Here is a 14,762-nt window from a genome sequence, read left to right on the forward strand (position 1 = left end):
CCGCCCCCCCCCCCGCCACCCCCCCCCCCCACGCAAAAACCCCTACACTTTGGGGCTGACGCTGTAGTACAGCAGGGAGGGCGTTTGCCTTGCACGCGGCCCAACCAGGTTCAATCACCGACATGCCATATGGTCCCCTGGGCACCACTGGAATAATTCCCAAGTGTAGAGCCAGGAGTAACCCCTGAGCGTCGCTGGGTGTGATCCAAAAAGCAAAAAAAAACTCAAAATTAACATTTACTGGATAGCTAAGCGTATGGGGAGCGGTTCCTATGTGAACGCGCCTGGCACTTGAATGTGTTTCTGCAGGACGCAAACTTTCCTTGTGTCTGGGGGTCACGCGCTGCCGAGCCACGAGCTGCGGATCCGGGACCCGGAAGCCGGACTCCCGGCGGCCGCCACCGCAGCTCCGCCCTCACGCTCACGTGGCCCGAGGCGCGCCGCTGATTGGACGCGGGCCGCCCCGCCCCCGTCCCCGCGTTCCGAATTGGTCCTCGACGGGGCCCGGGGCCGGGCGGGACCGCTGGACCATGGGGGCGGCGGCGGTGGCCACGGCTCTGGGCCTTCTCCTCCTGGCGGGGGCCGGGAGCTCGTCCGCCGACGAGGCGCGGGAGGCGGAGGCCGTGCGGGAGCTGCTGGTCCGGCTGCTGGGCCCCGGCCCGGCCGCCGCCTTCGTGGTGTCGGTGGAGCGCGCCCTGGCGGCCGAGTCCGGCCTGGACACTTTCCGCCTGAGCGGCGGCGGCGCCGGGGCGCGGGTGCACGTGCGGGGCTCCACGGGCGTGGCGGCGGCCGCGGGGCTGCACCGCTACCTGCGGGACTACTGCGGCTGCCACGTGGCATGGTCGGGCTCGCAGCTGCACCTGCCGCAGCCGCTGCCCGCCGTGGAGCTCACCGAGGCCACGCCCAACAGGTACCGGGATGGGGTCGTGGGGGGGCCCGGACCTGGCCCGTCGGGTCTCCCGAGCCCGTCTCGCAGCTCCCCGAGGGAGGCGTGACCCTCTCGCAGATTCCCCGCCGCACCCCTGCTGCACCCTTGCTCGGGGAGGGTCGCCGGCCAAGCCAGTAAGACTAGGAGGGAAACTCGGGCTGCGGCTCCACATCCTTAGAAATCAGCACTGTAGCACTGTTCTCCCGTTGTTCATCGATTTGCTCGAGCTGGCCCAGTAAAGTCTCCATCGTGAGACTTGTTGTTACTGTGTTTGGCATATCGAATATGTCACGGGTAGCTTGCCAGGCTTTGCCCTGCACAAGAGATACTCTCGATAGCTTGCCGGGCTCTCCAAGAGGGGTGGAGGAATCAAACCGGGCTCCTTGGGGGAAAAAAAAAAAAAGGTCAGTGCTGGAGCCAGTCAGGCCTCGGGAGAACCGCTGTTGGGTGGTCTGAAGAATGGAAACGATGACATCGGCTGGATGGGGAGTTGCAGGACTATGGGCATACAGCCCGCGGTGCCCAGCTGGTCAAGATAGAAATTCCTTCCACCAGCTCCTCTAAAGATGGACCTAGGAGGTGCCCCCCACCCCTCCGTTCTAGAGCTTGTCCCAGCACATGGAGGTGATGTATTCCCTCCTTACACCACTTCAGCCGCCACCTCAGCAGCTGGAGAGAGGGGCCCCTCCCCTCCCTTTCAGGATGGGGAGTGCCTTCGCCATAAGGCCTGCTCACTGGCACTGTCTGGGCAGCAGCAGGTGGGGCCCCTCAGAAATGCAGGCACCCCCAGCTTCTCAGCTCTATAGAAGGAAGCAGGCACCACATGTGGAACCCCTCCTCTTTGTAATGGGTGGGGGGAGGTAGTTCCAGGGCGCTGGGAGCAATGGACTTCAGTCCAACTCACACCCCGCCTGCAGGTACCGCTATTACCAGAACGTGTGCACACAAAGCTACTCCTTCGTGTGGTGGGACTGGGCCCGCTGGGAGCAGGAGATCGACTGGATGGCACTCAACGGCCTGAACCTGGCACTGGCCTGGAGCGGTCAGGAAGCCATCTGGGAGCGGGTGCGTGTCCCAGCTCACCTCTAGCACACAACATGGGCTGGGGGTGGGGGAGGGGGGAGCAGGGGGCAGAAGTGTTTGCGTGGATCGCAGAGACAAAAACGCAGTTGGGACTGTTGGACCATGGGGGCGTGGGCTGGAACCCCAGAGCCCGCGGCCGGCACAGCAGTATTTGAGGCACCCCTTCCCGAGGAGCCCTGAGGGGACGTGTGGCTCTCCTGTGTGTGTCCACTCTAAAGCATGAAGCTGGCCTCCAGGCCTGGGAGTCTGCACCCTGAGCCCCAAGCATGCCAGCCTCCCAGGGCTGCTCTCTGCACCCAGTCCCTGCAGAGCTGCCCCCAGCCTTTGTTCTATGAAGTCTTTGAAGACCCCCCCCACCCCCACCAATCCCCACTTGCGGGGCAGCTCATTATTGCCTCTCCCTCCATGGGATGAGGGCAGCTGGACAGAGCTTCCTCTGGGCTTGCTGGATGAGTGGGGCGCCCTCTGCAGGTATACTTGGCCCTGGGCCTGACGCAGGCGGAGGTTGACGAGTACTTCACGGGCCCTGCCTTCCTGGCATGGGGGCGCATGGGCAACCTGCACACGTGGGGTGGCCCCCTGCCCCGCTCCTGGCACCTCAAGCAGCTTTACCTGCAGGTAGGAGTGGGGAAGGGAAAGGCCTGTGGAGGGGCAGGGAGGGCACTTGAGGGGCTCTTGGCTGGGCCTGCCCGGCTGTGCTCACCAGCTGCCCCTCCCAGCATCGCATCCTGGAGCGCATGCGCGCATTCGGCATGACCCCAGTGCTGCCTGCATTCCCGGGCCACGTCCCCAAGGCCCTCACCCGGTGAGTGTCCCCCCACACACACACCCACACACGCACACCAAGATAATCCCCAGAGGGAATTCGTTTTCCCTCAGGGACCTGATGAAAAGGAAAACCCAGGCTGGGCTGGGGAGAGGGGTGTGGGGGGGGGGTCAACCACTGGCCTGAGTCACTACCCAGTACTGACTGGCTGTGTAACCGCACCGTGCCTCAGTTTCCTCCCTTGTAGAGCTTCCCTGGTGTGTGACGGGGTTTGGCCAAGGGCTGCTCTTTTGCGTGGTCATGGGCTGTTCCCCAGCAGAGACCAGCCCTCTCTCAGGCAGCCTCATGGGTGGCAGTGGTCACCAGACTCACGGCCCAGCACCTCCAGCCTGAGAACCCCCCCACCCATCTTTTTTTGGCTTCTGGGTGGCACTAGCCTGAGGACAGTACCCTCCCCCCAGGCAGGGGTTCAGTGTTGTGAGAAGGGGCATGTGCACCCACCTGTGTTGGGAGGTGCCAGGCCTCCGAGAAGCAACTTTGGCCCAGGGGCCTGGAAGTGTTGGCGGAAGCTTCACACTGGGTGGGGCCTGAAAGTCACAGGGAGGGCGGAGGGAGGGGGGACCTCCAGGCCCAGGGTGCCCGCGGCCCCGGGATCCAGGAGAGCCAGGATCTGTGGCTCAGTGAGCACGGACCGGCTAGGGTGTTCCCTCAGGTTCGTGTCACCCAGATGGGCAGCTGGGGACACTTCAACTGCTCCTACTCCTGCTCCTTCCTGCTGGACCCGGAAGACCCCCTTTTCCCCGTCATCGGGAGCCTCTTCCTGCGGGAGCTGACCAAGGAGTTCGGCACAAACCACATCTATGGGGCTGACACTTTCAACGAGATGCAGCCCCCATCCGCAGAGCCCACCTACCTGGCCGCAGCCACCGCCGCTGTCTACCAGGCCATGACCAAAGGTGAGGGGCTTGGGGATCCCTGACCTAAGAGCCAGCTCCTCAGTCACTGTGCAGGAGAAACTGGGCACTGTCACGGGTCACCTCTGTCAAGCACCTCACTTAATCTGTAAAACAGGGTGACCAGAGTTGAAAGCCAGGTCCAGAGTCCAGGGTCATTAGCATTGCTAGAGAATTTATTTGGTCTGTGTCTTGGCGCTAAGGTGAGGGCCCGGGGGAGGGGGACGACCTTGATATCAGCCAGGAGGGAACAGACTGACTCAGACTTTTAGAACAGGCTGCTCTGACTCTGCGCCCCAGTGGACAGCATCAGCGCTGCTCACACGTCCCAAACTCTCACCCCCAGACCTCCCGAGTCACGCCCCGGGGCGTGTGTAGTCCATCCCTCTGGGTATTCAAAGCTCCAGAGATTTTGCCCACGGTCTGTCAGGGGGACCTGCTGAGGGACTAGGGGGGTCTTATCCAGATACACATCCCATCCTATGATGAACCTTCTGTATCTGTCAAGTGTGTCAGGTGTCGGGGAGAATCCCTGAGAGACACCTCAGCAGAGGAGCAAAGAGACCAGGGACCACAGACTCGTGGTCAAAATGGCCCCTTTAATGCAGAGCTGCTAGTGTACTTAGAGAACATCTGAAGGGTTCGAGGTATAGGGCTGCATGTAGGTGTGACTGATCGTTTACAGAAGTAAAGCATTGCAGTGGAGGCAATTCTCTTGGGTAGATTAATTCAAGGAGATGCTCTGTCTCCCCGGGACGTCTATATTGCTTTTCTCGTTCCCTTTAGTTGTACATATTAAACAACTAGTTTACTTCATATTAATCATGATCACGATCATCCTGTTGTTCGTCGATTGCCTCGAGCAGGCACCAGTAATGTCTCCTTCGTCCTAGCCTTGAGATTCTAAAAAGTGCCACATTCAAGGCTCTTTCTGGGTTAGGAGAAATAACTTGCAGTTATTTGGATAAACACAGTAAGAGATATAGATTCCAAAACTTTGTCCGCTGGGCTCTGAGGGCAAGCAAGGATTTTACTGTAAATCCCAAACTGAGTCCTCGGGCCTGTCTAGCCTGTACTCCCCCATGGGGGTTCTGTCTCTTAAGTCATAACAGCTTGCATCAAGACATGTATTTAAGCTGTCTAGACTGTCCCATTTCAATGCCGGGGTAGTTTTGCTGCTCTCCCCAAGTCCATCCCAGTCCCACGGGACCTCCTTTTTGGGGTATTAAGAACTGAAGCCTGAATCAAGTAGTTATGATGGATGCCACAGATACCTTTTTAGAGTCCATCAACTCCAAATATTAGGAGCACAGCATTAACGGTCTTTATGCATTTAAACAAGGAACATTGCTCTCTAGTAAAATATAAAAAGGCTATAGGGGAAATAGAAAAGCAAGTAATTCACTTCAAATGCAAAGTCCACTGGCCCAGACTCCCAATTGAATCCCAAAATGGATTAGTGCCATGCAGAGATGTCTCTGGGATCCAACCATTTACAATCTAGAAATTTACATTTACAATCGCAGCTGCACGAGCTCTCATGATATTCAAAATGAGGAATGGAAAATAAATTATTTAGCATCTGCCCCGGCAGGTAGCACATGCTAAATAATTGAATGTTGGTGGGAAAATTTGAGCAAAACATGATGCTCAAAATTAGAGAGAGAGGGGCTGGAGAGATAGCACAGCAGGTAGGGCTTTTGCCTTGCACGCGGCCAACCCGGGTTCTATTCCCAGCATCCCATATGGTCCCTTGAGCACCGCCAGGAGTAACTCCTGAATTCAGAGCCAGGAGTAACCCCTGTGCATCGCCAGGTGTGACCCAAAAAGCAAAAAAAAGAAAAAAAATGAGAGAGTTTTGGGGAAATTGTCTGCCATAGATGCAGGGTGAGGACTGGGATGTGTGTGTGGGAGGATACTGGGGACATCAATGGTGGTAAATGTGAAATGGTAGAGGGATGGACGTTCCATCATTGTATGGCTGAATCTCAAACATAAATACCTTTGTAACTCTATCTCACGGTGATACAATAAAATAAAAAAAGTAATGCAGAGTTCATGCCCAGTTGAATCAGTTTAATCAATGGCTGAATGAATAGCAGTACTCCTATGTTATTTAAAAAAAAACAAAACAAAAATGCAGAGTCCAAAATCACCAGAAGTTTTGGCTTTTAAGTAACCAAGACTGCCTTGGGAAATGTAAAAATGAGAGGTAAAGTACAAAGTAAAGGTTAAAGATAAACTCAGGGCTGGAGCAATAGCACAGTGGGTAGGGCATTTGCCTTGCACGTGGCCGACCTGGGTTCTATTCTCAGCATCCCATATGGTCCCCCCAAGCATCGCCAGGAGTAATTCCTGAGTGCATGAGCCAGGAGTAACCCCTTTGCATAACCGGGAGTAACCGGGTGTGACCCAAAAAGCAAAAAAAAAAAAAAAAAAAAAAAAAACCCTCAGAGGAAGAGGATATTCTCTGGCTGGAGGAAAAGGGGCAATGCACTGATGAAGCCTAAAACACTCAGGGTTAATACCCAACCCTGCCCCCCATCTGCTCCCCCCCTTCTTTGCCCCCCCAGTGGACCCTGAAGCTGTGTGGCTGCTGCAGGGCTGGCTCTTCCAGCACCAGCCCGACTTCTGGGGACCTGCCCAGGTGGACGCCGTGCTGGGGGCCGTGCCAAGGGGCCGCCTGCTGGTCCTGGACCTGTTCGCCGAGAGCCAACCCGTGTACGTCCGCACGGCATCCTTCCAGGGCCAACCCTTCATCTGGTGTATGCTGCACAACTTCGGAGGCAACCACGGCCTGTTCGGGGCCCTGGAGGCCGTGAACCAAGGCCCTGCCGCTGCCCGCCACTACCCCAACTCCACCATGGTGGGCACAGGCATGGCGCCCGAGGGCATCGAGCAGAACGAAGTGGCCTATGCCCTCATGGCCGAGCTGGGCTGGAGGAAGGAGCCGGTGGCAGATCTGGATGCTTGGGTGACCGGCTTTGCCGCCCGGCGCTACGGGGCCTCCCACCAGGCCGCAGCGGCCGCCTGGAGGCTGCTGCTCAGGAGCGTCTACAACTGCTCGGCCGAGGCCTGCAGCGGACACAACCGCAGCCCACTGGTCCGGCGACCGTCCCTCCAGATGGTCACTGCCGTCTGGTACAACCGCTCGGACGTGTTCGAGGCCTGGCGGCTGCTGCTCTCAGCCGCTTCCGTCCTCGGCCCCCGCCCAGCCTACCTCTACGACCTGGTGGACGTCACTCGCCAGGTGGTCCAGGAGCTGGTCAGCTTGTACTACCTGGAGGCGAGAAATGCCTACCTGGGGAAGAACCTGCCAGCGCTGCTGCGGGCAGGGGGCATCTTGGCCTATGAGCTGCTTCCCGCGCTCGACCGGGTACTGGCCAGCGACAGCCACTTCCTGCTGGGCCGCTGGCTGGAGCAGGCCCGAGGGGTGGCGGCCAGCGAGGACGAGGCCCGTCTCTATGAACTCAACGCGCGATACCAGCTGACCCTGTGGGGGCCAGAGGGCAACATCCTGGACTATGCCAACAAGCAGTTGGCCGGCCTGATTGCTGACTACTACACCCCGCGCTGGCGGCTCTTTCTGCAGATGCTGGTGGAGAGCCTGGCGCAGGGCCACCCTTTCCCGCAGCACCAGTTCGAGGAGAAGGCCTTCCAGCTGGGGCAGGCCTTTGTGCTCAACCCACGGGGCTACCCCGTCCAGCCCCAAGGCAGCACCGTGGACCTGGTCAAGGAGCTCTTCCTCAAGTATTACCCCCGCTACGTGACCGGCTCTCTCTTAGACGTGTGTCACCCCCAGGCAGATTCTTCCCAAACTGCAGAGCCCCGAGGCCAGTTCCCAGGACCTGGAGCTGGACAAAGGTCCCAAGAGGACTCAGGCCTGGGCAGTGGAATCCCGGACCTGTGGGTGGGGTCTAGCATGGGAAGCTGCCCTCCACCGTGACGTGGGGACGTGAATGCTGTTCCTTGCACCTAATAAACTGCTGAGTCCAACCCCTTCCCCCTCCCCCAGGCCTGTCTGTCATCAGCACTTAACTTGCCATTGTGCTTGGGAGGGCTGTGACATGGCCCTAGTGGGGGACCACTTCTTCCACAAGGGGAAGCATGTCCTCTGCACAGACCTGCACCCCAGCACCCCCCCCCCCCCGCCACCCCCGTCCGCAGTGACAGCGAATGAAAATGCTCAGACAGCCAAACAGGGACTTAGGGCCAGGGGAGAGAAGTACCTCCTGCTTACGCAATACCTCCTGCTCACGGTGGGGTATTTATCAGAGCACTGACCTTCACTCAACCTTGGCTAGCCCCGCAGGCCTGGGACCCAGAGACTGACGTAGACACAACATTGACACCGCCCCAGGGCCGGGGCAGGGCATAAATCAGGAGCAATCTTCCTGAGTAGGAACCCCCACCTCTCGGATCCCTTTTGCCATGGCACAAACTGTGGTGCTCATCACCGGCTGTTCCTCTGGCATCGGCATGCACCTGGCCCTGCGTCTGGCGTCCGATCCATCCAAAAGCTTCAAAGGTACCTGAGAGAAGGGGAGAGGGGACAGGCCCTGGCCCAAGAAGCCCAGAGGGGTCAGCAGGGCACTGAGGTCCTGTTGCCTCCTCTGCCTGCAGTATATGCCACCATGAGGGACCTGGGGGCACAGGGGCCGCTGTGGGAGGCCGCCCGGTCCAGAGGATGCCCACCTGGCTCTCTGGAGACGTTGCAGCTGGACGTGAGGGAGGCAGATTCCTTGGCTGCGGCCCAGGCCCAGGTGACTGAAGGCCATGTGGATGTTCTGGGTGAGCCTCTGGGGGGACTCCTGAGGGGGTTCCTTCCCCGCTGGTGTCCAGGGTGGCCCAGTGGCCAGGGAAGTGCCTGAGGCAGGTGGGTGGGGATTCTCTCCACAGTGTGTAACGCGGCCCAGGCCCTGCTGGGGCCATTGGAGGGGCAGGCTGCCAGCGAAGTGGCCTCTATGTTGGACGTGAACTTGGCCGGGACGATACGGGTGCTGCAGGCCTTCTTGCCAGACATGAAGCGCCGCCACTCAGGACACATTTTCGTGACTGGGAGCATAGGAGGCCTAATGGGTGAGAGTCTGCCGGCGGGTCTGCGGGCGGGGTGCCGGGGACCGGCCCCAGATGAACAGGCCTGAAGCAGGGATGCTATGAGGACTAAGAATGGAGCCAGAAATAAGAGAGGAAAAAGCAGGGGACCTGGAGGCTCACCGCCTCATGGACGGAGAGTCCCGATGTCCTCCACATACAGTATGTAATGCTTAGGACCAGAAATCATCAGAAAAACAACACTCAGTGGTCAGATGCTTGACCACCTATCCAGTTTTACATACCCAAGGGCATTGGTTTATGGGTGATCATCAGGAGAACAACACTTTTTTTTTCTTTCTGGGTCACACTCTGGCTATGCACAGGAGTTACTCCTGGCTTTGCACTCAGGAATTACTCCTGGTGGTGCTTGGGGGACCATATGGAATGAGAGCAATTGAATCTGGGGTGGTCGCGTGCAAGGCAAACGCCTGCCTTACCCACTGTGCTATTGCTCCAGTCCGTTGGTTGTTTTTTTTTTTTTTAACTTTCTTCAAACACAGAGGTTTCCAAAAATGCTTATAATACAGTTGTTTCAGGCATTCTATGTGTCAGCTCCAATCTCACCACTGTACTCTGAGGCAGTGAGGTGGTACAACCACAGTCTTGTAACTGCTGGAAAACTGCACTGGGGGCCGAGTTTCTGGAATTGTCACAACAGGTGTGGTGCACTGTATCCAGTAAACAGGATCTGATAACCATCAACAGCCCAGGAAAACAACGGAGCAGTGCCTACTTCTAGTGCCCCCCCGCCCATCAACCACCCTCCCTGTTTTTGTTTCAACCCTATACATCTTACACATGCAAGGCAAAAGCGCTACCCACTGTGCTATCCACTCTAGCCCCCAACCACACTCTTTAGTCAGATACTTGACTATCTTGAATTTTACATACCCGAGGGTGTTGGTTTATGGGGATAAACAAAAACATAAAGGGCTTCCTGGAGACAGCAGATATGGGACCCCACTGGGGGCAGCCTTCCATCTCTGATTCTAGACTCCGACTCCCAATTGGGGGGGGGGGCACTCAGTCACAGCAGGGTCCCCCACCCCCAACCCCCAGTTTTCTCAGTTGCCTCTCTCCCCTCAAGGCCTGCCCTTCTTCGATGTTTACTCTGCCACTAAGTTCGCCCTGGAAGGTTTATGTGAGAGCTTGGCGCTGCAGCTGCTGCCCTTTGGGATCCAGTGAGTCACCTCCAGCACCCCCTCACCCCCCAGCCCTCTGAACCCTGCCTTGGGGAACCCGTGCCTTGGAGGTGGGCATTCACCATGGCCCACAAGTGTTTTGTGCCTTGGCCCTTCCACCTGCCCACCCAGGGCGTCTGTCCTATGGTGGAGTGGCAAGGGCCCAGAGATGCCAGGTCTCTCGGCTGAGGGCGCACAGCAAGAGGGGGCCCAGCCAGGGTTGAGTTGTGGGTCTCTCACGCCCTCCACAGGACATCCGAGCAAGTTTTGGGTCAGTGAACCTCTTTCTTCAAAGTTCAGGGTCTCCTTGGCGTACACCCCACTGCAGGCACCTGGGTTGGGGGGTTGCATGGGAATTCGCTCCTGCCCACTCGCCGCTCTTGGGACCCACAGCGTGAGCCTCATCGAGTGCGGCCCGGTGCGCACCCGGTTGATGGAGAAGGTCGGGGAGACCACCGTCCAGGCGCTGGAACGCGTGGATGCCAAGACCCGCGAGCTCCACTCCAGCTTCATGCGCAACTCGGAGAGCGTCTTGCTCTCGGAGTTGCAGGAGCCAGACGAGGTGGCGGAGGTGGGCAGCTGCGGGGGCGGGCGCGGGGTGGCCGGGGACTGGGGGGAGGGCCGGGGGAGGGACTGGGGCGGGGGGGCCAGGGCGGGGGGGGGGGGGCGGATGCGGATCCCCGGGCCGGTCCCGTGCGCTCAGCGCCTCCTCCCGGCGGCCGCAGGTCTTTGTGAAGGCGCTGCGCGACCCGCACCCGGCCCTGCGCTACTTCTGCACCAACACTGAGTCCTTCCTGCCGCTGATTCGCCTGCGGCTGGACGACCCCAGCGGCCGCAGCTTCTTGGCCACCGCGCACCGACTCCTCTTACAGGAGCAAGACGAGCCCGACGGCTCGGAGGCCCCCGTCGCCCCGCAATAAACGCTTGTTCCTCCACCCCCGCCTCCGCGTCATCCTTCGCACCCTCCACGGCATCCCGGCGGGTGCGGCCCGGGGGTGGGGATGGACGCCGCCACCCAGAAAAGGTGACCCGGCTTTACCCGCGAGAACACTGAGGTCCGGAGAGAGGGAGCCCCAGGCTCGGGGCCTGCAGCCATAGAACTGGGTGCGAGAGGTGTTGGGGGGGGCGGGGGGCGGAAGCCGAGCGTGACTTGTCCCCGTTCATCGCGTGGCTTCAGGCCAGGGAAGGGCACATTGGGACCAACCTGAAGGTGCTGGCGTCGACCAGCTGAATAGACCAGCCACCTGCTTAATAAGTCAAGAAATAGCGGGTGGAATGGGGGTTTGGGGTGGGGGCGGGACCAGATCGATAGTAAGCCAGTAGGGCATTTGTCTTGCATGCTGCTGACCCGGGGATCCAGCATCCCTGCATCCCAAACGATCCCCCTGAGCACCGCCAGGAGTAGTTCCTGAGTGCAGAGCCAGGAGTGAGCCTCGAAGGTCAGCGGGGTGTGGTGCAAAATCAGAAACAAAAAAAAGAGACGAAACAGGGCCCTTCTGTTTCTGCGCTCTCTTCAAACAAACCTCCACAGTTGAGATCTCCCCCACCCTGGCTGGGCAGGGCCTGGCCCCCTCTTCCCGGCCTGAAGCTGCTGAAGCCATGAAGGTGCCTGCTCACTGGGAGGCTGGAGACACAGAAGAGGCTCTTAGAAGAAAGGGGCAGGGGTGCCCCAGCGGGGATGGAACAGGGAGGGACTGGGGGTGTGGGGTGTTAGTGTGTCACTGTTCCTGTGTGGGGGTGGTCACTGGCCCTTCCCAGGAGACCCGAGAGTCCCCTGGAGCTGACAGATGAAAGAAGGAGAACAGGTGCCACAGGCTGGTTGGTTATCAGTGGCCGTTTAGTCTCAGGACGAGAGGACTGGAGTGATAGCACAGCAGGTAGGGCATTGGCCTTGCATGCGGCTGGCTGACCCGATTCAATTCCCAGCATCCCATATGGTTCCCAGAACACCACCAGGGGTAATTCCTGAGTGCATGAGCCAGGAGTAACTCCTGTGCATCACTGGTGTGACCAAAAAAAAAAAAAAAAATCAAGTCTCAGAACATTATGGAGAAATCATGAAGGGTAAGGGGTAGCAATTGCAATTACACATAGGTGTGGTTGAACACATAAACAATGAACAGATGTAAAGCCCCTGCTTCAGGGGAAGTTCTGGGGGATTTACTCAAGGACAAAAATCTCATCTAAGTGCTCAGCACTCTAGATTCCCACCAGGAGATCCATGCAAGGGGGGAATTCTATCTAAGAGTGTATTGGGGGCCTGGAGAGATACCCCAGTGGGTAGGGCGTTTGCCTTGCACGTGGCCGACCCGGGTTTGATTCCCAGCATCCCATATGGTCCTCTGAGCATCACCAGGAGTAACTCCTGAGTGCAGAGCCAGGAGTAACCCCTGTGCATCGCTGGGTGTGACCCAAAAAGCAAAAAAAAAAAAAAGTATATTGGATTTCTCCTTTTCTTACCCAGTATTCTTTTTAAGTCATCTTATATATTTTTTTAAAAATATTTCTGGCTGGGGGTATGGTGCCCCCAGCAGGTAAATCTGTACCTGTGAGGTGAGTGCATCAGCAGCCTGATGGCGCCTTCAGACTTCCAGATACCCCAAAATTGCTGCTGTGCCTTTGGCCAGACCCCAAAAACCACCTCCGGCTCAGCTATATAATTGGAGGCATGGCCTCTCTGGTTCCTGATTGAACTGCTTAATGGCCATGATCCCAGAGACTCAGAAACAAATCTCGAAACCCAGCGGCTTTTGGCAGAAATGCGTCTGGTCCCTGCAGTAGATTACCAGTGCTGGGTCAACCCAGGTGGGAATAGGTTTTGTGCCTTGGCCTGTTCCCCCTGGCGGCCCGGTGGCCGCCATCCTCCAGAGGCCACTGGACAGTCAGGTTTGGGCCCGCAGTAACAAGACATTTTGGGCCTCACAGGATGGGGGTGGAGCCGGTCCTGTACTCCCCACCCCAATGAGACCCCAAGTCATCGCCCATGAACAGCCTTTCTGTCTCCTGATAAATCTGCTTAATAGCCATGATCCCAGAGACTCAGGAGCAAATCTCGGAACCCAGCAGGTTTTGGCAGAAATCCCTCCAGATTTAAGTGTCAAAATTTCAGAATTTCAAAATTGCGCGGCCACTACTGCAGCCACGTGACATCATATTTTATTCATAACCAGCAATAGAAAACAAATTGTCTACTCTTGCCTTTGCAGCAGATCTGAGTGTTGGGGTAAAATCTCAAATAATAATGGTGGGTCTGGTGTCAAAATATTGAATGTGATCAAAGTAGAGAGAGTAATGTGGAAATCATCTGCCCCACAGGTAGGGGGAGGGTGCGGGATAGGGGTATACTGGGTTGTTGGGGGTGGAGAATGGGCACTAGTGAAGGTATGGATGTTTCATTGTATGATCAAGACTTAAACCCAAAAGCTTTGTAACTGGGGCTGGAGTGATAGCACAGCAGGTAGGGCGTTTGCCTTGAACGCAACCGACCCAGGTTCGATTCCCAACATCCCATATGGTCCCCCGAGCACCACCAGGAGTAATTCCTGAGTGCATGAACCAGGAGTAACTACTGTGCATCGCCGGATGTGACCCCCCCCCAAAAAAAAGCTTTGTAACTGCTCTCACGGTGATTCAACAAATAAAATTATAAAAAATGAAAAAAAAGTTAGGTGGAGTTCATGCACAATTCAATCAGCTAATCAGTGGCTGAATAAATAGCAGTACTCCGACATAAAAAAAATATTTCTGGCCATTATGTATGAACACAGAGGATATATTGAGCTTAAAGAGTAGCTCTTTTGCCCTCTCCTCTCTGGAAAGAAAGATGGCGGCCACATGGGAGCCTTGTGGACAGCAGGTATGAGCTGGGGGTCGGGGGCAACAAAAACCTCATGGGAAGGGGGGGCATTCCGGCCTGTCCTTCATGCCCTACCGAGGTCCCCAGTTGCCCCCCACGAGCGGCTCTCCGGCACGGCCACGGCCCCAGAAGCACAAGGACTTAACGCAGAAAACCAGCAGCTTGGAGCAGAAAAGCGAAAGGACTATGTGTTAAACTGCGCCATCTTGCCTGCCCAGAGGGGAAAGGGTGTTGCCCCATTCGCTCTCTCCTCTCTGGAAAGAAAGATGGCGGCCGCATGGGAGCCTTGTGGACAGCAGGACAACACAGAAACCAATCTCTTAATTATCTAACTTTTAGTAGAAATACTTCCAGGGTTAATAAGTAAAATAGCAGAAGTCCAAAACCGCGCGGCCGCTATTGCGGCCGCGTGACAACATTTAATTCCTGAACCCAGCTGTAGAAAGCAAATCATTTCACAACGCTTTTTCAGCATGTATGATTGGGGGGGGTGGTAAACTCTAATAATGGTGCATCTTTAATCGAAACAATGAATCTAGTCAAAGTAGATAGAGTGTTAACTAGAACTCATCTGTCTCACAGGAAATTGGGAGGGGTGGGAGGTGGGGTTCTATTGGGGTTCGTGGTAAAAAATAAGTATTGGTAAAGGGAAAGGTGTTTGATATTTGCATGACTGAGACCTAAACCTGAAAGCTTTGTAACTTTTCCCACAGTGATTCAATAAATAAATACATTATAAATTAAAAAAAAAAAGAGTAGCTCTTCCTGGGGACATCTCATTATATATCCCAGACTACAGTCCTCAGGCTAGGTCAGTCTTTCCTAATGCCAGCAGGGTCCTTATCCAGTTCTGTTTGGGTCATGACAGTTTGTTCCATGACTGTACTCTTAGCTTACA

General features: G+C 56.8%; 2 protein-coding genes across 2 annotated transcripts; both read left to right on the forward strand.

Moving 5' to 3' along the window:
* Positions 1-496: 496 nt before the first annotated feature.
* Positions 497-7,745, forward strand: NAGLU (N-acetyl-alpha-glucosaminidase). Its single transcript, XM_056127275.1, has 6 exons — positions 497-910; positions 1,846-1,993; positions 2,483-2,629; positions 2,731-2,816; positions 3,477-3,733; positions 6,304-7,745. Exons 1-6 carry the CDS (start codon positions 531-533, stop codon positions 7,674-7,676), a joined length of 2,391 nt encoding a protein of 796 aa, XP_055983250.1. The 5' UTR covers positions 497-530; the 3' UTR covers positions 7,677-7,745.
* Positions 7,746-8,104: 359 nt separating this feature from the next.
* HSD17B1 (hydroxysteroid 17-beta dehydrogenase 1) lies at positions 8,105-10,934 on the forward strand. The gene is made up of 6 exons (XM_056127820.1): positions 8,105-8,258; positions 8,354-8,521; positions 8,630-8,809; positions 9,915-10,008; positions 10,402-10,579; positions 10,734-10,934. The coding sequence occupies exons 1-6, from the start codon at positions 8,162-8,164 to the stop codon at positions 10,926-10,928; spliced, it is 912 nt and encodes a 303-aa protein (XP_055983795.1). The 5' UTR covers positions 8,105-8,161; the 3' UTR covers positions 10,929-10,934.
* Positions 10,935-14,762: the final 3,828 nt, after the last annotated feature.

This window comes from Sorex fumeus, unplaced genomic scaffold (assembly GCF_029834395.1).
Source record: "Sorex fumeus unplaced genomic scaffold, SorFum_2.1 ptg000063l, whole genome shotgun sequence".
Lineage (NCBI taxonomy): Eukaryota > Metazoa > Chordata > Mammalia > Eulipotyphla > Soricidae > Sorex > Sorex fumeus.

Excerpts from the sequence above, each read along its gene's own strand:
- HSD17B1 (XM_056127820.1), top strand. The coding sequence starts at position 8,162 with ATGGCACAAACTGTGGTGCTCATCACCGGCTGTTCCTCTGGCATCGGC. Across the intron at positions 8,522-8,629 it reads AGGCCATGTGGATGTTCTGG|TGTGTAACGCGGCCCAGGCC; the intron begins GTGAGCCTCTGG and ends TTCTCTCCACAG. Across the intron at positions 8,810-9,914 it reads GAGCATAGGAGGCCTAATGG|GCCTGCCCTTCTTCGATGTT; the intron begins GTGAGAGTCTGC and ends TCTCCCCTCAAG.
- NAGLU (XM_056127275.1), top strand. The coding sequence starts at position 531 with ATGGGGGCGGCGGCGGTGGCCACGGCTCTGGGCCTTCTCCTCCTGGCG. Across the intron at positions 911-1,845 it reads ACCGAGGCCACGCCCAACAG|GTACCGCTATTACCAGAACG; the intron begins GTACCGGGATGG and ends CCCCGCCTGCAG. Across the intron at positions 3,734-6,303 it reads CTACCAGGCCATGACCAAAG|TGGACCCTGAAGCTGTGTGG; the intron begins GTGAGGGGCTTG and ends TTGCCCCCCCAG.